Source organism: Pristiophorus japonicus, chromosome 13 (assembly GCF_044704955.1).
Source record: "Pristiophorus japonicus isolate sPriJap1 chromosome 13, sPriJap1.hap1, whole genome shotgun sequence".
In the NCBI taxonomy this organism is placed as follows: Eukaryota; Metazoa; Chordata; class Chondrichthyes; family Pristiophoridae; genus Pristiophorus; species Pristiophorus japonicus.
The window spans coordinates 135,643,611-135,665,569 of NC_091989.1; the positions used below are offsets into that span (position 1 = coordinate 135,643,611).

Consider the following 21,959-nt stretch of genomic DNA (forward strand, 5'->3'; position numbering starts at 1 on the left):
CGTAAAGGTGAGAACTGGCTATGGGGAAAAAAACAAGTAATTGCTTTTGAGAAAGCCAGAAACATTTTATGCTCCAACAAGCTGCTTGTATTCTATAACCCGTGTAAAAGACTTGTGCTAGCATGTGATGTGTCGTTGGACGGAGTCGGGTGTGTATTACAACAAGCTAACGTTGCGGGGAAGTTGCAACCTGTCGCTTATGCCTCCAGGAGCTTGTCTAAGGCTGAGAGGGCCAACAGCATGATTGAGAAAGAGGCATTAGCGTGTGTGTTCGGGGTAAAGAAAATGCATCAGTACCTGTTTGGCCTCAAATTTGAGCTGGAAACCGATCACAAGCCCCTCATATCCCTGTTCACTGAAAACAAGGGGATAAATACTCATCCCTCAGCCTGCATACAAAGGTGGGCACTCGCGCTATCAGCATATAACTATACCATCCGCCACAGGCCAAGCACCGAGAACTGTGCGGATGCTCTCAGTCGGCTACCATTGCGCACCACGGGGCTGGAAATGGCGCAGCCTGCAAACTTGTTGATGGTGGCGCATCCCGCGGACTTTGTGATAGTCATGGAAACGTTTGAAAATGATAAATCACCTGTCACAGCCTGCCCGATTAGGACTTGGACCAGCCAAGATCCTCTGCTGTCCCGAGTAAAAAACTGTGTACTGCATGGGAGCTGGGCCAGCATCCCCGTTGAAATGCAAGAGCTAATCAAGCTGTTCCAGCCGCGAAAGGACGAGCTGTCCATTCAGGCAGACTGCCTGTTGTGGGGTAACTGCATAGTGCTACCCAAAAAGGGCAGGGAAACGTTAATCTCGGATCTCCACAGCACACACCCGGGTAGAGTAATGATGAAAGCGATAGCCAGATCCCACGTGTGGTGGCCCGGTATCGACTCTGACTACGAGTCTTGTGCACTGCAATGCAGCGTGTGTGCTCAGTTGAGCAACGTGCCCAGAGAGGTACCACTAAATTTGTGGTCCTGGCCCTCCAGACCATGTTCGAGGATCCATATTGACTATGCGGGCCCGTTTCTCGGTAAAATGTTCCTGGTGGTGGTGGATGCTTTTTCAAAATGGATTGAATGTAAAATAATGTCGGGAAGTACTGCTACTGTCACCATTGAAAGCCTAAGGGCCATATTTGCCACTCACGGCCTGCCTGACATACTGGTCAGTGACAATGGGCCATGTTTCACCAGTGCCTAATTTAAAGAATTCATGACCCACAATAGGATCAAACACGCCACCTCGGCCTCGTTTAAGCCAGCCTCCAATGGACAGGCAGAGCGGGCAGTACAAACAATCAAACAGAGCCTTAAACGAGTCACAGAAGGCTCACTCCAAACCTGCCTGTCCCGAGTACTGCTCAGCTATCGCACGAGACCCCACTCGCTCACGGGTGCCCCCGGCTGAGCTACTCATGAAAAGGACACTTAAAACCAGACTCTCGCTGGTTCACCTCAACCTACATGATCAGGTAGAGAGCAGGTGGCAGCAACAAAATGTAAACGATGGTCGCGCCACTGTGTCACGGGAAATTGATCTGAATGATCCTGTGTATGTGCTAAACTACGGACATGGTCCCAAGTGGATCGCAGGCGCGGTGATGGCTAAAGAAGGGAATAGGGTGTTTTTAGTCAAACTAGACAATGGACAAATTTGCAGAAAGCACCTGGACCAAATGAGGCTGCGGTTCACAGACTGCCCTGGACAACCCACAGCAGACACCACCTTTTTCGAGCCCACAACACACGCCCAAACGATCAACGACACCACCCCAGACCAGGAAATTGAACCCATCATGCCCAACAGCCCAGCAAGGCCAGGCTCACCTTGCAGCCCTGCAGGGCCAACAACACGCCAGCCCAGCGAGGGCACAGCCAACACACCAGAACAGACATTTGTACCGAGGCAGTCCACCAGGGAAAGAAAGGCTCCTGACCGCCTCACCTTGTAAATAGTTTTCACTTTGACTTTGGGGGGGGGAGTGATGTTGTGTATCTGTAAAGCATGCACTCCCATGTTCCGTCACTAGGGAGCGCATCCCCAGAAGTCCCAAGGGATCCCAGCATCCCTTGGGAGCACTGTACATAAGCCGGCTTCTGAGGCATGCTCCTCACTCTGGACTGTCTTAATAAAGACTGAGGTCACTGTTACTTTAATCTCCCTGTGTGCAGTCTCATCTGTGTTAGGAACACAATAGACACCATCAGTGGGGTGGGTGATGAGGTGTCGGGAGAAGTAACAATACTCTCAAGAAATGGGAACACTGTCCGGGCACATGAGGGAGGGAATGTGGCAGGTAGTTGACACACTGTTGGTGAACATGAGGGAGGGAATGTCACTGGTAGCTGATACATTGTCGTCGAACATGAAGGAGGGAATGTTGGACGTAGTTGAGACACACGAGGGAGGGAATGTCGGAGTTAACTGCTGCAATAAGGGAACATGCCCAGACCCCGCGCCCATTGACAGAATCAATTGTCACTCCCACTCCAATCCCCAGACCAAGCCGGGCCGTCCACATTATCACCTGCACCTCCCCCCCTGCCCCCCCACCCCCACCCCCTAAATCAAGAAGTGCGCATTAACCAAGATATTTGCAAGAATAAGCTTGGTACCTGTTATATATGTATACTTGTATTTACTCTGTACAGCCACCAGAGGGCTCATCCCCTGGAGTCCCAAGGGATCCCATAATCCCTTGGGAGCACAGGTTGGAGAGCCACTCTGGAGACCTGCATTTAAGCAGGCTTCATAGGTTGGAGAGCTACCCTGGAATAAAAGACTAAGATCACACTTTACTTTGAGCTCTGTGTTCAGCCTGACTCTTTCTCATTACACAACAGTACCAACTCAAGAAACACTGCGCCGCCGCCTGCGGGCAAGGTGAAGTCAACAAGAGCAAGCTTAGCGGGTGGTCTTAGAATAAGGTGGGGGAGAGATGGGTGCAGCCTTTCTTGCTGTTGTTGTTATTATCGTCACTGTTGTAACTGTTCTTAAATTAAAAGTTTTTTGTAAGTTATATAAATTTACAAGTTTAAAAGTTTTTAAGTGATATGAGAGTTTGTAAGTGATCTGAGAGTTTGTAAGTGATCTTAACTGAGAACTTTTTAAAGTTTGAGCCAAGAATATTTTTATTAAAGTTAAGTTAAGTACAAACAAGTATTTGTTCAACTTTTGAATAAAATATATTTTAAATTATAACTGAATCATTTCCATTATTTGTTCCATTATTAACACAACTTTTTGAAGTAAACATAGAAACATAGAAAGTAGGTGCAGGATTAGACCATTCGGCCCTCCGTGCCTGCACCACCATTCAATATGATCATGGCTACTCATGCAACTTCAGTACCCCATTCCTGCTTTCTCCCCATAGCCCTTGATCCCTTTAGCAGTAAGGGCCACATCTAACTCCCTTTTGAATATATCTAGCGAATTGGCCTCAACAACTTTCTGTGGTAGAGAATTCCACATGTTCACAACTCTCTGAGTGAAGAAGTTTCTCCTAATCTTGGTCCGAAATGGCTTACCCCTTATCCTTCGACAGTGAACCCTGGTTCTGGACTTCCCTAACATCGGGAACATTCTTCCTGCATCTAACCTGTTCAATTCCGTCAGAATTTTATATGTTTCAATGAGATCTCCTCTCATTCTTCTAAATTCCAGTGAATATAAGCCTAGTTGATCCAGTCTTTCTTCATATGTCAGTCCTGCCATCCCTGGAATCAGTCTGGTGAACCTTCGCTGCACTCCCTCAATAGCAAGAATGTCCTTTCTCTGATTAGGAGACCAAAACTGCACACAATATTCAAGGTGTGGTCTCACCAAGACCCTGTACAACTGCAGTAAAACCTCCCTGCTCCGATACTCAAATACCCTCGCTATGAAGGCCAACATGCCATTTGCTTTCTTTACTGCCTGCTGTACCTGCATGCCTACCTTCAATGACTGATGTACCATGACACCCAGGTCTTGTTGCACCTCCCCTTTTATTAATCTGTCACCATTCAGATAATAATCTGCCTTCCTGTTTTTGCCACCAAAGTGGATAACCTCACATTTATCTACATTATACTGCATCTGCCATGCATTTGCCCATTCACCTAACCTGTCCAAGTTCCCCTGCAGCCTCCTAGCATCCTCCTCGCAGCTCGCACTGCCACCCAGCTTAGTGTCATTTGCAAACTTGGAGATATTACATTCAATTCCTTCGTCTAAATCATTAATGTATATTGTAAGTAGCTGGAGATAGTAAATATTGTAAAAGGAGAATAATTTCCATTAGGTGTTCCATTAACACAATACAATATTACGGAACAGCTCCAAACAGTAAACATGGTCCGTTAGTTGCCGCTGAGCCTTCAGGCAGCAAAGCGTTCATGGATGAGCTGCTGGCACAAGGCGCGAGCAATCGTTAAAGAGGCACGATAGCCTACCCTCCTCTGCCGTCATGCTCCAGGTTCAGATAGTTTCATGGCTTCCTCATCCTCCTCCTCCTCATCAACATCATCTGCATCTTCCTCCTCATCATTAGCCACTCTCACCTCAGGTGGGTCTTCTGCTACCAGCTGCCGCTACCTCCTGATGGCTAAGTTATGCAGCATGCAGCACACAACAGTGAACTGACAGTCAATTGCAAGTCGCCTCTGGAATGATCCAGACATCGGAAACGCTGTTTCAAGATGCCAATGGTCCTCTCTATTATTGCAATATGTGACATGTTGTATTCCCGGTCAGCATCCGTCCGGACTACGCGTAGAGGCCTCATGAGCCAGGTGGCGAGGCCTTATGGTTTGCCTCCCAGCAGCCAGCTCTGCCCTTCTGGCTGCTGCTGAAACATGGCAGATATAGCACTTTCGCGTAGAATGAATGCATCATGGGTGCTCCCAGGGTATCTCGCATCAACTGACATGATGCAATGCATGTTGTCACACACGAGCTGCTCATTAATGGAGTGGAAGCCTTTTCTATTCCTGTACATCTCGGAATCCTCCAAAGGGGCTCGCAAGGGGATGTGGGTACAATCAATGCAGCTCTGTACCTTTGGGAAGGCAGCAATCCTGGAGAAGCCTACAACCCTTTCACGCATTGCCTGGGCGGTCATGGGGAAGCTTTATGTAGTCATTCCTCTGGGCACATAGTCACCTGCCGAATGCAGATATGTGTTGCATGTTGAGAAATGGTGAACATATCCCCAGTTGTGGCCTGGAATGATTCAGATGCATAAAATGAAAATGCAGCTGTTACATTCACTTCAACTGACAAAGCAGTCCTCTGACGATTCTAGATTGCAGGTCTGCTTTTACTAACTCACAGATCTCGGTTATAACTTCTTTGCGGAAACGCAGCCTTCTCACACAGTCTGCATCGCTCAGGTGCAGGTATGAATGAATGCCTGTCTCGATATATCCGATGTGGATAAGGCCTCCTGCCCTTCATCCTACAGGCTCTGAGGTTCCTCATGCGATGATGTTGAATCAATTGTCTCCTCCGCAGCACCATCATGAGAGGCTTTCACGAGGTATGGCATTGTCAGTACTGCCCCCATGATTAAATTGTACCTTTGCAGGAAGCTCAATACAGCAGGACAAGGACTTAAAGCTTCTTTGTTCTCTCTCTCCCCAAGGTCGACGCCCTAATATGGACCACACCCAGGTCTGCGCATGCGCAGTAGGCTTGCTTAGAACAGGAAGGTAGGCATTCAAACGAAAATATTTGGGGGAACGAAGTCTAATGCAATTCTTTAATTTTAGATTATTTTTAAATTACTACCCCACCACCAACCGAAAGTCTCTTCACCGGGCTCGAGGGTCAGCCGGCCTAATCACTCCCTTACCCGGACACAGGCTTGGCAAACACCGTCCCCCCCCTCCCCGTTTCCTGGGCTTCTTTTGATGCTGCGCATTGTATAAGGGTTCTTATCCCTTCAGTTCGGCTGCCACCCCTCTCGGGCTTCTTTTGAAGCCGAGCCCCTGTATCCGGGCGAGGGACTGATTCTGCCGGCCGACGCTCCGACTCACGAGCCCGGTTTGGAGACGTTCGGTGGTAGCGTGGCACTTTGGAAAAAAAAATCCAAAATGAAAGAATTGCATTAGACTTTCATTTTCTGCATTTTAAGTTTGAAAAATTGTTCTTGACTCCCTCCAAAACTTTGCCTAAAAACAATGGCGTCTTTCTGCGCCGATTTTTAAAAATATGCACTGGTTTTTCTTAACTGCCTAGAAGTATTTTTGGGAGTGGTCACATGCACCATCCTAGGAAAAATGTAAGTTGGCCAACCTTGCTTAAATGTGAAAAACTGGTGCAGACGTCAGGTTATGCCCCCTATGATGCAAAAAAACATCTAACTTAAAAAATCATAACTAACTGAGTTACGCTGGCGCACAATCTTTGGGGAAACTTGGATATTTTAATTTAGGCCAAAAAAATTGGCGTCGCCAAAAAAGCAGCGCAGATAACGGGAAAATTGAGCCCTTAGAAACTGACAAAACTTGGAAAAGCCAATGAACAACTTCAAAAAAAGCTGACGCACTTCTCCAAAAGCTGACAGATCCCAAAACAACCTGAACTAAAAGCCTATGGACAAGGCTATTGGTCAAGCTCTGAATAAGTTAACTTCCTTTTTGTTATTTTAGATTCAAGATTTTTAATAGTGTTTTGGGATCATATTCCATAATTCACTTTTTTGTTTTTCTGTGAAAAATAAAATCCAATAGCTTCACATTTGACATACAAAAAGTAATTACAATAGGATGCAGCGAGACATCAACCTGTCATGACTTAAGCTAAAACTATATCCAATATTTTATAAGCTGTATTATTATAGGGAAAATGAAGTATTCAAGTGCAATTTTTGCAGTGGTGAATTTAGAACTTTTTGAAATAGGAAATGAGTTCTGTTGATGCAAAATTTACTTCCTAGGAGTGACCCTTCCTAGAAAATTTAGATTTTTGACACATTTTTGGTGCGTTTTTCAATATTTTGAAGTGTACTGTGACTCAACATTTGAAGCCAAGCATTATTCTGGACTGTTTAACTCTTTAAAAAGTAGTTGTTACAAGTCATACTTGACTCTTGGGGCTGGACTTTCTACTGAAGATCACTGGGCTATCGCCCAAATAGGCCTTAGAAGGTGAAGTGCAGTGAGTATAACACAGCAGACAGACGTGCGTGCAGGTGCCACAACCAACTGAAATAATAATGGTGTACAATTGAAACAGACAATAATAGAACATACTTGATGCAAAAAAATGAATATAAAGAACATAATTTGTAATTTTATAGTGCTCCTCGAGCCCAGGAAAACGTCTCATCGCAATTAAAATTTAGGAGGGAAAAACATTACGATTAGTCAATAAATTATGGCATGCAAGTAACTCTGACATCCAGTGCTCCACTGCCCCAGTTCATACAGGAAATGTATCCTCTCCAAATCTAGTTCAGAGACACTGTAGTGACCTCATTCTTGTTTTCAAGTCCCTCTATCTGTTTGACCAAGGCTGCGGTCTGCCTCTTTATCTCTCCTTCCATGGCTAGGCATCCATTTCCGTCTCTTTGGTGAAATGACTTGGGACTTTTAAAATAAATTACAAGCACTTTCTAAATACAATTTATTGTGGTAACTGTTGTAGCAGCCTCAGCAGTAGTAATATCATCATCATCATCATCATCATAGGCAGTCCCTTGGGATTGAGGATGACTTGCTTCCACACTTAAAGAATACTCAGGCAACTGATTAACTCATTTTAAGTGGTGGACGATGCCTGTGCGTGAGTTCTTTTAACGTGGGGTGGCTGTTGCACACCAGCCACCACATGGGCTTGACGAAGCAAGGTCTTGATCCAGTGGTAAGGGGATCCAAGATGACTGGAGACCACCATGATGCAGAGGAGGGCAGATCCATGGAGGACCACAACGAATCAGAGCGTCAGATGAGGAGGCAGAGGTATATGTTGTGCACACATTCACCACAAATTGTCCCCCAATAATGCTGAATGTTGAACTAAATGGACTCCCGGTGTCAATGAAGCTGGACACGGGCATGAGCCAGCCCATCATGGGCAAAAAGACTTTCGAAAGATTGTGGTGCAACAAGGCCTCAAGGCCAGTCTTAACTCCAGTTCGCACGAAACTAAGAACTTACACGAAAGAACTGATTCCTGTAATCAGCAGTGCTACCATAAAGGTCTCCTACGATGGAGCACAAGCTACCACTCTGGGTGGCACCGGGCGATGGTCCATCGCTGCTCGGCAGGAGCTGGCTGGGAAAGATACGCTGGAACTGGGACGACGTCCGAGCGCTATCGCCCGCTGACGACTCTTCGTGTGCCCAGGTCTTAAACAAATTTCCTTCGCTGTTCGAACCAGGCATTGAGAAATTCCAAGGAGCAAAAGTGCAGATCCACCTAATTCCGGGGCGCGACCCATCCATCACAAGGCGAGAGCAGTACCCTACATAATGAGAGAAAGGGTAGCGATTGAGCTAGACCGGTTGCAAAGAGAGGGCATCATTTCCCTGATCGAGTTCAATGAATGGACCAGTCCTATCGTCCCAGTCCTCAAGGGAGACGGCAACGTCAGAATCTGTGGCGATTACAAAGTAACTATCAATAGTTTCTCCCTGCAGGACCAATACCCACTACCAAAGGCCGACGGCCTCTTTGCAACGCTGGCGGGAGGAAAGATGTTTACGAAGCTGGATCTGACTTCAGCCTACATGACGCAGGAACTGGAGGAATCATCGAAGGCCCTCATCTGCATCAACACGCACAAAGGTCCTGTTTGGAATCCGATTGGCGGCGGCGATATTCCAGAGAAACATGGAAAGCTTACTGAAATCGGTCCCGCACACCATGGTCTTCCAGGACGACATCTTGGTCACAGGTCGGAGCACAGTCGAGCATCTGCAGAACCTGGAGGAGGTTCTTAGTCGACTCAACCTCATGGGGCTCAGATTAAAACACTCGAAGTGCGTTTTCCTGGCACCTGAAGTGGAGTTCCTGGGAAGGAGGATTGCAGCGGACGACATCAGGCCCACCAATGCGAAGACGGAGGCAATCAAGAACGCACCGAGGCCACAGAACGTGATGGAGCTGCGGTCGTTTGTGGGACTCCTGAACTACTTTGGTAACTTCTTACCGGGTCTCAGCACACTGTTAGAACCACTGCATGTCTTACTACAAAAAGGGGATGAATGGGTTTGGGGCAAAAGCCAAGAAAATGCCTTTGTAAAAGTGAGAAAATTGTTATGCTCAAATAAATTGCTTGTGTCATATGATCCATGTAAGCGTTTGATACTAGCATGTGATGCGTCGTCATGTGGCATCGGGTGTGTATTGCAACAAGCTAATGATTTCGGGAAACTGCAACTGGTTGCTTATGCATCCAGGAGTCTGTCTAAGGCTGAGAGAGCCTACAGCATGATTGAGAAAGAAGCGTTAGTGTGTGTCTATGGGTTAAAGAAAATGCATCAATACCTGTTTGAGCTAAAATTCAAATTGGAAACTGACCATAAGCCAGTTATATCCCTGTTCTCCAAGAGCAAAGGGATAAATAGCAACGCATCGACCCCCATCCAGAGATGGGCGCTCACGTTGTCCGCATACTACTACGCCATCCGCCACAGGCCAGGCACAGAAAACTGCGCCGATGCTCTCAGTAGGCTGCCATAGCCCACCATGGGGGTGGAAATGGCACAGCCCGCAGATCTAGCCATGGTTATGGAAGCATTTGAGAGTGAATAATCACCCGTCACTGCCCGGCAGATCAAAACCTGGGCAAGCCAGGATCCCTTATTATCTCTAGTCAAAAGCTGTTTGCTTCAAGGGAGCTGGTCCAGTGTCCCAGTGGAAGTGCAGGAAGAGATAAAGCCGTTCCAGCAGCGCAAAGATGAAATATCTATACGTCTTCTGTGGGGCAATCGAGTAGTGGTCCCCAAGAAGGGCAGAGATATCTTCATCAATGACCTCCACAGTACCCACCCAGGCATCGTAATGATGAAAGTGATAGCCAGATCCCACGTGTGGTGGCCAGGTATCGATGTGGACTTAGAGTCCTGCGTTCACACATGTAATACATGCTCGTAGTTAAGCAATGTACCCAGGGAGGCGCCGCTAAGTTTAAGGTCTTGGCCCTCCAAACCGTGGTCTAGGGTACATGTCGACTCTGCAGGCCCATTCTTGGGTAAAATGTTCCTTGTGGTTGTAGACGCGTACTCCAAATGGATTGAATGTGAGATAATGTCGACTAACACGTCCTCTGCCACTATTGAAAGCCTGCGGGCCATGTTTTCCACACACGGCCTACCCGATGTCCTGGTGAGCGACAATGGGCCATGTTTTACCAGTGCGGAGTTCAAAGAATTCATGACCCATAACGGGATCAAACATGTCACATCTGCCCTGTTTGAACCAGTGTCCAATGGTCAGGCAGAGAAAGCAGTGCAAACCATCAAGCAAGACTTGAAGAGGGTAACTGAGGGCTCACTGTAGACTCGCCTATCCCGAGTCCTGCTTAGCTACCGCACAAGACCCCACTCACTCACTGGGATCCCACCTGCTGAACTGCTCATGAAAAGAGCACTTAAGACAAGGCTCTCGTTAGTTCACCCTGATCTACATGAACAGGTAGAGAGCAGGCGGCTTCAACAAAGTGTATACCATGAATAGCGCAAATGTGTCACGCGAGATTGAAATCAATGATCCTGTATTTGTATTAAATTATGGACAAGGTCCCAAGTGGCTTCCCGGCACTGTCGTGGCCAAAGAGGGGAGCAGGGTGTTTCGGGTCAAACTTTCAAATGGACTCATTCACCAGAAACACTTGGACCAAATCAAACTCAGATTGATGGACTATCCTGAGCAACCCACCTTGGACCCTACCTTTTTTGATTCCCCAACGTAAACACCAGTGGCAACCGGCACCATGGCAGCCCAGCAGGGCCCAACACGCCAGGCAGCCCAACAAGGCCAGCTGCACAGCAGCCTAGCGAGGGCCCAACAAATGATTCAACAACACCAGATTTCACACCGAGATAATCAACCAGGGGAAGAAGGGCCCCAGATCGACTCACATTGTAAATAGTTACACTATTGACTTTGGTGGAGGAGGGGGGGGGGGTGTTATTATATATGTACACTTGTATTTACTCTGTACAGCCACCAGAGGGCTCATCCCCTGGCGTCCCAATGGATCCCATAATCCCTTAGGAGCACAGGTATTTAAGAAGGCTTCACAGGTTGGAGAGGCACTCTGGAGACCTGCAATAAAAGACTACGGTCACACTTTACTTTGAGCTCATAGTGTTCAGTCTGACTCTTTCTCCATACACAACAATCCCCATCTTGAATAAACTCTCTGACTGAGCCTCCACAGCCCTATGGGATAGAGAATTCCAAAGATTCACCCGTTCTGAGTGAAGCAATTTCTCCTCATCTCTGTCCTAAATGGCTGACCTCATATTCTGAGACTGTGACCCCTGGTTCTAAACTCCCCAGCCAGGGGAAACATCCTCCCTGCATGTAACCTGTCAAGCCCTGTAGAACTTTGCATTTTTTAATTCGATCATCTCTTATTCTTCTAAACTCTAGAGAATATAGGCCTAGTCTTCTCAATTTCTCCTCACAGGACAATCCGAGGAATCAGTCTGGTGAACTTTCTTTGCACTTCCTCCAATGACAGCTATAGTTCCTTGGGTAAGGAGACCAAAACTGTACACAATACTCCAGGTCTCACCAGGCCCTATATAATTGCAGAAAGACCTCTTTACTCTTGTACTCAAATCCTCTTGTAATGAAGGCCAAAATACCATTTGCTTTCTTACTTGCTTGCTGTACCTGCATGTTAACTTTCAGTGATTCATGTACAAGGACACCCAAGTCCCTTTGAACAACAACATTTCCCAATCCCTCACCATTTAAAAAAAATACTCTGCTTTTCAATGTTTCCAACCAAAGTGGATAACTTCACATTTCTCCATATTATATTCCATTTGCCATGTTCTTGCCCACTCACTTAGCCTGTCTAGATCCTCTTAAAGCTTCTTTGCATCCTCCTCACAACTTACATTCCCACCTAGCTTTGTATCATCAGCAAACTTGAATTTATTACATTTGGTCCCCTCATCCAAATCATTGATATCGATTGTGAATAGCTGAGGCCCAAGCACTGATCCTTGCAGTACCCCACTAGTTACAGCCTGCCAACCCGAAAATTACCCTTTTATTTCTAATCTCTCTTGTCTGTCTGTTTACCAATCCTCACTCCAAGTTAGAATATTACCCCCAATCCCATGATCCCTAATTTTGTTTAATAACCTCTTGTGTGGCACCTTATCGAATGCCTTCCGAAAATCCAAATACACCACATCCACTGGTTCCCCCTTATCTATTCTGCTAGTTACAACCTCAAAAAACTCTTAACAGATTCGTCAAACATGATTTCCCTTTCATAAATCCATGTTGACTCTGCCCAATCCAATTATTATTTTCTGAGTGCCCTATTACCACATCCTTAATAATAGATTCTAACATTTTGCCTACTACACATGTCAGGCTAACTGGTCTGTAGTTCCAGTTTTCTCTCTCCCTCCTTTCTTTAATGGTGGGATTACATTTGCTACCTTCCAATATGCGGGAACCATTCTAGAATCTATGGAATTTTAGAAGATGACAACCAATGCTACCACCAACCACTATCTCTATAGCCACCTCTTTCAAAACCCTAGGATATAGGCCATCAGGTCCAGAGGATTTATCAGTTTTCCGTCCCATTAATTTCTCCAGTACTATTTTTTTACGAATACTAATTTCTTTCAGTTCCTCATTCTCGCTAGTCCCTTGGTTCTCCACTATTTCCATGAGTTTTTTTTGCGTCTTCTTCTGTGAAGACAGACACAAAGTATTTGTTTAATTTCTTTGCCATTTGCTTATTCCTCATTATAATTTCTCCTGTCTCAGCCTGTAAGGGACTCACATTTACTTTCACTAATCTTTTCCTTTTTACATACCGATGCTTTTACAGTCTGTTTTTATGTCTCTCGCGAGTTTACTCTCATTCTATTTTCCCTTTCTTTATCAATTTTATAATCCTTCTTTGCTGAATTCTAAAATCCTCCCAATCCTCAAGCTTACTGCTCTTTTTGGCAACATTATAAGCCTCTTCCTTTGATCTAATACTATCTTTAACTTCTCGTGTTAGCTACGGTTGGACCAATTTTCCTGTGGTGTTTTTGTGCCTTAAAGGAATGTATATTTGTTGTAAATTATGTATTATTTAAATGCTAGCCATTGCTTGTCTACCATTATACCTTTTAATGTAGTTTCCCAATCTACCTTAGCCAACTCGCCCCTCATACATACGTAGTTTGCTTCATTTAGATTTAAGACCCTAGTTTCGGATTTAACTAAATCACTTTCAAACTTCATATTAAAATTCAATCATATTATGGTCACTCTTCCCTAAGAGCTGCTTTCGTACAAGGTTTTTAATGAACCCTTTCTCATTGCACAATATTAGATCTAAAATAGCGTATTCCCAAGTTGGTTCCTCAACATACTGATCCAGAAAACTAATTCGTCCTCCACGCTATTACTGCAAATTTGGTTTAACCTGGAATCAAATCAAACTGTTTTGAACACTTGGATAGAATGTGGCACATTGACTTAACTATTAAGCAATTAATATGCTTGACTATTTTAAGAACAAAATTACTAGGTAAACAAAGTTGCAATTAATCCATTAGTTTACTATTTCATCATCGCCTGTCTTAACTTAATGAAGTTCATAGCCCTCAAGTTGAATTATTGTCAAGAGAATCTATTTAACCACAGAAAATAAAAATTATACACCATGGAAAAAATACTCCACTTTTATCACTCTCTTCATTTTATTGTTCAATCCCAGACCTGTTCTATGGCCTATTAGAGAAAAGCTTCCTTACACCCTTCAGATCTCTGCTTGTAGGGCTGTGTACAAGATCTTTTGCCCAGCCAGTTTCTGGTGCCTGGTGATATGGGAGTGAAGGGTTATGGGGAGCGGGCAGGGAAGTGGAGCTGAGCCCAAGATCAGATCAGCCATGATCTTATAGAATGGCAGAGCAGGCTCGAGGGGCCAAATGGCCAACTCCTGCTCCTATTTCCTATGTTCCTATGAGTGATCAAATTAAATGAAACTAAACAAGAGTACGTTGTATAGATAGTGGCAGTACAAAGAATTACTTAAACAATAATTAAGTGACAGTAGTGGACTGGATTGGTTTCCATTCTAATCCATTTCAAAGCTTTTACCAGATCAGATTTCATTTTCAGGATGCAAATTACCAGGAAAGAGTCCTTCTTTTTGGCCTTTCTTAGTTTCCCAGGTCTCTACAAAGTGACTTTCAGTAATTGCTGCACACCTACATCTTCAGCATATTCATGCGCACTCATAGACAGCTGGCTAGTCCAAACTGGTCCAGCATGTAATTTAAAGGTGACAGTGGATGGGCTTTTGATTAATGATGTGAAGTTGAAACAGAATTACTCATATAAACTTATGTTTCTCGGGGCATGCTTTCGTACAGTCAAGCACAGGATCCTGACTGTACTGAAGATATCGGGGACTTCATATTAAACAGCCTAGAATTCACAGTGAATGCTGGGGCTTACAGCAGCCCACAATCTTGTGCTTCACAAAGTGTGTCTGTTCATTGCGAGCCCTATAGTTAAAGTTGCTCAGGCAGTAGTCTCCCTGCAGACTCTTCTGGTTCTTGTGGACAGGGTATCCACACTAGAAAATTCACTGGTGGACTCAGGGTAGCAATGGCTCTCTCAGGTTCTCCTTCGGGCATTCTCCACTCAATTCCCAATACTACATCCACATTGTAATGGGAGAAAGCTAATCTCCAAGACAAATGGATGTAAGGTAAGTGGGAGTTTGTACAGTCTAATCACTTGGAATTTCAGGCAACATGCTGTTGCAGCATTTTCTATCATTTACTGGAGGAAGATGGTCTCTATTTGATTAAACAATATATCCGTAGTCTGTACATCAACAAGTGGGAGAGGAGGAATTCATTCCTATTTGTTATGCTGAGCGACATAATGTGAATGAAAACATAGTGCTTAGTGCAAGAAATATGTCTCTCATACAATTACACGGTGGTAGTGTATAACTTGAGGAGAATGCTCCCAGTTGCTTTACTGTCCATCCACAAAATTAGACGATCCCTCCTCCGATGAGTCAAGACATGTTCTGCAAATCAGATTGATCTATTGGAAATGTCAGAAAATCTTCATCACTGTTGGTTTTACTCCAGGATAACAGGTGCATCCATGTGCAAGCAGGACAGTCTCGCCTTTTTCTAGGCACAGTTGTCCGTGTGTGTAAATGCTTCGTATACTGCAGTAATGGAAGGTAATGATGTACTCTTCTGCCTTGCTGACCTAGTAAAATCATTACATTTCATCTAGATGTGCAGTCAGATCATACAACTTTCTATATTATTCTTGGCATCTTGCAAGACTCATTGTGAAGACAACCTCTTCTCTGCTGTCATTTTAATGGTCTGAGTTGAGAGCTGGGCTAATTTCTAGGCTACTGATCTCCTTGCAGTCTGATTTCACCAAAGAAGTGAGTTGCCTTGCCAGCAAACCATGATGTCCATTCCTTTAAGCTGCTGCAGGCCTTTAAATTCTGCAGCAGCACAAGATTTCCTGTCTGCTATTGGACAGGCTCTCAATCACTGTTTTTGATGCTGGAAGCTTACCTATTCTATATTAATGAGGCCGATCCTGAAAATGTACATGGGATAGAAACATGAAAGCTTGAGTAAATTGAATTTGAAAAAAGACACATTAATGGTATAAAGGTTGGTGAAGAAACACAACAGGCTTTAATGAGGAAAATGAACTGCATTTGTCCAAGATACTGAAGTGTGGTTACATTGAAAGTCTAAATATTTTGTGATATTTATGAGGCTGCACACATTGATGCATGTAAATCTTCTTTGTTGTACTCAGGGTGGCTGAATTACCTTCTAGAAAAGATTGGATTTTGGCGGAACTTTGAGTATCTCATAGAAAATCTAACTGGACACAAGCCAAGGACTGATGATATGAAGTGGGCCCACAAGATGGAATAAAAGACTGTAAACTGACCGAATGGCAACTGGAGGCAGAGCCATGCTGAAGAAGGGAAGAAGCTTCTGATTAATTTTCCTAAACCTTGACCAGCATTTAGAAATTTGCATCATTACAAGATGTGATGTATGTTCGAAAGACTTGTTTTTATTTGCAAATCATTTCTGCCATTCAGACGAGCTGCTTATGAAGAGGCAAACATAATTTTAGAAAACAATCCTTTGCTTACCACTTTACTATAATGCACAAGATGCTGACCATGCATATATTATTTTGTACTCAGTATATAGTCAAACAGTAGCACCAGCAGCGTTTTAAGCAAATAAAAAGATCAGGGTACCTTTTTAATGGTGAGTTTTTAAAGATTATGGCAAAAGTGACTGTGTCCTGATCAGCCTTAAGCACTGTTAAATGGATTGTAATCCCAGTAAATTGCAAGAGCCCATACAGGCACTTCACACAAAGATTATTTGAGTTTTGTAACTATGTAAAATATTTTTTTTCCTTAAATTTTTGAGCACTGATATTAGTGATTGCTTTATGTGAGGTAACACATCATAATATAGAGCCAAGTCAGAGAAACCTTCACACTTCTAATGTAGCCTCACCGTTGCATCATTCAACACATAAACAACAGTATCAGTAGAAAACTCTGCTGTTTACTTTGGTTGTGGAACAGCTCCAATAAGGAACTGAGTGATGAGTTAATAGGTCCATCTATCAGTGGTTTAGTTTCTGTGGAGGGGGATCTTATACCACACGTACATTATAAGAATAATTTATTTGGTCCCAAAGGCATGGAAATATACATTCTATGTGGTTGTAAGTATCTGCTGCAAGGACCTGTGACTATATTATTTCAGTCCCACTCTCTAGATCTCAGAGAACTAGTGCCAATACAAACAGCTGTGCATATGCCATTCCTGATTGCAATTTGGTTTCCTGGCCATAGACTTTCAGTGAAGGTCCGTATAAGCTAACATGGGCGCAGACAGAAATATGACCGTATGTCGCATGCATTTCTGGTGGCAGCAGCCTTTTATATTTGCTTTTAACAATGCACAGAAAACTTGCCTGATTGGGATGGTGCCAGAGGCACTAGTTCCAGCTCATTTATAATACAGTGCTGCTACTAAAGTTAGAAATGCCACTGGTGATGGTGCTGAAATGTATACATCACTCGAGCGATGCAGACCCTGCACCATCACGATCTCGCTCTGGCAGCTGCAATTGGGACTCTCTCCTCTCTTAATCTAACTCTTATTCATGTCTCGTGTCCTGTATATCAGTTTAATTCTTTCTCTTGCACGCGCATACGCAATCAAATCTGCATCTATCATCTGCTTCTTGGCCTTGTGTTTAATATCTGTTGTTCAACTTTCTAACTTAAACTCTGCCTCAGTTTCTTCCTCACCTGTTTGTTGACCTTCACACTAGTCGCTATCAGTTTCCCTTGCATTATTGGTTTATCTCGGACTGGGGAAATTGTTTATACTTCTTCTGTCACTTTGGTCTTCCATACCATGGACACTAAATGTAATAGCAAATGAAATTATAGTATACCAAAAAATCATATAACTACAGCGCTGCACTATATGGAGGGATATGGCATCAATTATATTTCTACTTCATCCCTGTGAACATGCCAGCCCACTTGTGTGGATATAAATCCCACTGCCTATCCCTCCAATACTGTTTCTCAACAGTTGGCAGAATCCATATGTTCATTCATATTTTCTTTGTTCAGAAAGGATTCATTTTGCATGTTCTAAGGGCTCATAAAGCATGTTTGTAATTTGCTAATGAGTGTACATTTTCCAGGGTTTATTTACTTTCTAAATGAAAGTGACACAGGCTGGGTCACTAATTACGAGCTATTTAAATGGAACAGCACTTTCTGGCAGGCTGATCTGGACTACAAGGCTGCCTATATTAAATGGGGGGCCCGAAATATCCTTTTCTTTCACTGTGATGTTGGTCAATCCTCTGCCTCTGTTCTAATTTTAAAGCCAAGAATGCTTGAAAATGTGCAACTGGATTAGGAGGGGGGTTAGCAAGACTGGGTTTACTTTTACACTTTGAATATGTAACAACTATCCTCAAGTCGAGTTAACAAACATTTCTTTGCCATTCTCTGATTTTGAAAATTCAAGCTTTTTTTTGTGATTGGAGCTCACATGATCACTGATATGGTTTCCAAAATGCTGCTCTCCATTAAGGTTTGAGAAAGATTTTGCGCACTCATTGGTTCTTATAAAATAAATTGCAGCATTCACATGCAGGTTGAACCTCCCTTATCCGGGACTCCCTTAACCGGCACCACCCCTCATCCGGCACCATTCCCGACTGTTCTGGCATGAACAAATTGAAGTCCTTCCTGGCTGCTGACTCTCGCCATCACTGGCTTGAACCCGCGATCCATCGTGCCCCACCCCCCCATGATCTCTCTGCCGCACCACAAGCCCCAAGCCAGCCAGCCCCTATATCCCCTTGCTCAGTACCTGCACCATCAAATTTAACGTGATCTCCCCATGTCCGGCAAAATCCCTTATCCGGCACAGGCCAGATCCCAAGGGTGCCGGATAAGAGAGGTTCAATCTGATATTTCGGACATTTATTATGAGCCTCCTGACTTTTAGGCAATGGTCCTGAATTACTTGTCAATTTTAGTGAGTTTATAATGTAAAATAAGCATGCTAGTATTTTTGGAGGTGAATTCTGGGAGAGGACCTGTTTTTGCCCCATTATGGTTGCACTATAGATTTCATTTGTGATCCAGGGCCTCACAGGAGGCATTAGGATTTATTACAATGAAGAAGTGCGACATTGGAGTCTACAAATCACATGTTACTGACTGAATCTCTAGGTCTTGTGCCTGGGCAGCCGAGTATCACCCTCTACTTGCTATTTGCATGGTACTTTGAGGGGGAAGACTGGATGGCTTGCATGTGCTGCTGTCCTGAGAAATAGCAATCTCATGCAGGTCACCTCCAACCATCACCATTCAACTGGGCTCTGGACCTGTGTCTCCACTGACCAGCAGCCTAGCTGTTCTAACCAAAGCTATCAGATCCTGAAAGCCCTATGAGAAAGCAGTCTGTATCCTGTCCCCTCCCCGCCCCCCCACCCAGGGTCCAAAAGCTGGTATGCAGGGTACTATCTAAACTGTGTCTCCCCCGCCACTAGAACTGCAGTCAGCAGTTCCATGGAGGAGCTGACACCAACTGGTCTCTGGCCGCTTCTGAGATGGGGGGCTGTCACAAATGCTAGTGAAGTTGCTGCATGTTCCATTGATAGCTGTAACAAAGCAAAAGGTTGTATGATGGTTGTCAGAAATGAAGGCTGTGGACTCCAGAGTCACAGCTGTCAGTTTCCGTGCATGTTTAAAAAACAATCTCATCGTCATCTTCCTCTTTTACGTCATCTTCTGCTTCTGGCTGTCAGCAGCTTCACAGGGATGCCACGGCCGCTGCTGGATGCGCATGCACCAGCTGGTCTGTCTGCATTGTCTCACCAATCTTGCCATTTCCCTTGGCTAAAGCAATGTCTCCCCATCAGCTCTATGGCCTGCTCCTCTGGGGGTTGGGGGTGAGGCAATTGTAGGGTGGGGCAATGTGGTGAGTGGGGGAGCTAGCTCTCTGATGTCTGAAATATCCCCTCCAGTTCCTTGCATTCCACGGGCATGGTGTGTAAGTTTCTTCTGTAATGAGATTGAAAGAATTGTGTGAGGGTTAGCATTTGAGTGGTGTTTTCCAGGCATCAGATAGCTGATGTAATAGATCTTCTGGCATTGTCTTGCTAAAGTGGAGGAAGCAGATTTAAAGTTCTGGATGCAAGTAATTGCTGCAGTGGAGATGGGAACATATACTGCAAGATCCAGGGTTAGTGCTCTCCTTAATCATAATCCCATGTGAAGGGTTACTTGTACAGCTATTCATTTTAAAGAGTTAACTGTGTGTCGTTGCCCAAGGAAGAAAAAGGACAGTTGCCAGTGTTTACCTGGCCTGCAATCATCAGGACATTGAACTTTTTCTAGCACTGGGCTGGGGATGTGAGAGGTGGCACTCAGCACCACTGCCAACCAGCATATGGCATGAGGTCACCCAGCAGTTTCTCTTGCTCCGTTTCATAAGGTCGGTCTCACTGAAATTTTGTGTTCACTTGAAGATATGCTTTAAAAGTTGTACAAAATCACACACAAAGCATTCATTACAGATATTCAACTCACTGTGCCACACACTTTCCTTTATTCTTATTGGACCTCCATCCTGCTGCTGCGATCTTCAGCCATTCTTAGCATTTTAAAGGCAGCAGTCCAAGTTTCCAATACTCCCCCTCCCCCCTACCCAACCCGTCTCCCTATACAACTCCTCTGTTCTACTGGAGTTGTAATACTGAACCACCAATGGATCTATAAATGAGATGACCCTGCAATTTACAGTGGTGGAAAAGTCCTACCTCCACGGCACAACACTGATCTAAATAGTCCAGTGGATTTTTGGGGTTAATTTGTCCAAAAATCCAGATTCATCCTCTCTTCTGATGAGAGGACAATGACAGCCACAATAAGAAATATTGCCAAGAGATCACCCACTTGGATTTACTGTTTCCACCCCACCACCACCCCATTAATAGTAGCTCTGAGCTCAATGTAAAGCTAAATTAATGGATGGTGGAACAGAGGGAGCAAGAACGAGGCTAGTATCCGAGGAGCAGAGCGCATGTGCAGGGACATATGGTTGGAAAGCCTGGAGTTAGTGTAGGGCAAGATCATGGAAGTATTTGAAGGTGTAGATGAGGGTCTTGAAATCAATTAGCTGGGGTACCTATCATTTTTGGATGAGTTGATGTATGTGGAGGCAGAAAAGCCTATACTTTCCACAAACTAATCTTATCAGGAGAGATGAGAAGATAAGATGGTACATGGATAATGTAGATACAAGTATGTGCAACGTTCTAATTACGGAGGTGATTTAACATGCTTACTTCCTGTAACAACTAATTGCAATGCTCTCATTTCCTATAGTGTCTTGCTCTTTCTCACAGGGATGCTCTCATTTCCTGCAGTAATTCCTTAGGATACACTGTCATACCTCAAATTACCCTGTTTGTACAGTTCTTAATTCTTTCAATCGCTCAGTTTCTGATGATACCTTGGCACATCTTTATATTTGTTTTGTTTCTTTTTCTCTTCCGTTCTACTGAAGCCATTGAGTCTTGCTGGGTTATGGTTCCACCTGCCAGGAGCTCTCCGCTGCCTTGCCAAAGTGTCTTATCTTCATGTATGAGCCTAGACCATGACGGTCGGCAAGCTATTTAACCATGGAAGATTATCGAGCTGAGTCCAATGCAGTTAGCACCTGGCATCTACATACGTGCATTCACCAGCTGGCGTCACTGAATAGCACTCAGGAATGTGTAGAGTGTTTTGTGTGCCCCGTGTCACTATGACTCTCCCTTGAGTCGACCCGTGCTTTAAAACTCCCAGTTTGAGTTGTTTCCCTTTGGATGGCAGGAGCTTTTGCCAATAGTTCCTGCCGATTAGCGGGTAATCCCACACAGAGAGAGACCAAGGTCAGGTAAGTCTTCTCCGATGCGCAGCGTCCCCTGCGGGATTACTGTGTAACCCAGTCGTGAGCCACAAGCCCACAACCTCCAAGTTCGGACACAAGGAGTTATTATGGATAGATTATAATTGACTCAGACAAAACAAAACGGTTCAGGTTGGTCAAAGATCGATTCCTTTTATTACACTCACAAAATGACAGCTCCTACTCCCCACATTTACAGCTTAAAGAGTAGGTGACTGTGGACACTAGCTTAAAACCTTA

At 44.4% G+C, this 21,959-nt stretch overlaps 1 protein-coding gene across 2 annotated transcripts in view; it reads left to right on the forward strand.

The window, feature by feature from the left end:
* LOC139278844 (plasmanylethanolamine desaturase 1) overlaps nucleotides 1-16,467 on the forward strand; it is a 176,746-nt gene extending 160,279 nt beyond the window's left edge. For both annotated transcript variants that reach the window (XM_070898037.1, XM_070898038.1), the window contains one exon: nucleotides 16,009-16,467. In XM_070898037.1, coding sequence (XP_070754138.1) covers nucleotides 16,009-16,130 — 122 coding nt within the window. In that variant the 3' untranslated portion in view covers nucleotides 16,131-16,467. The remainder of the gene's footprint in view (nucleotides 1-16,008) is intronic.
* The last annotated feature ends 5,492 nt before the right edge of the window (nucleotides 16,468-21,959 follow it).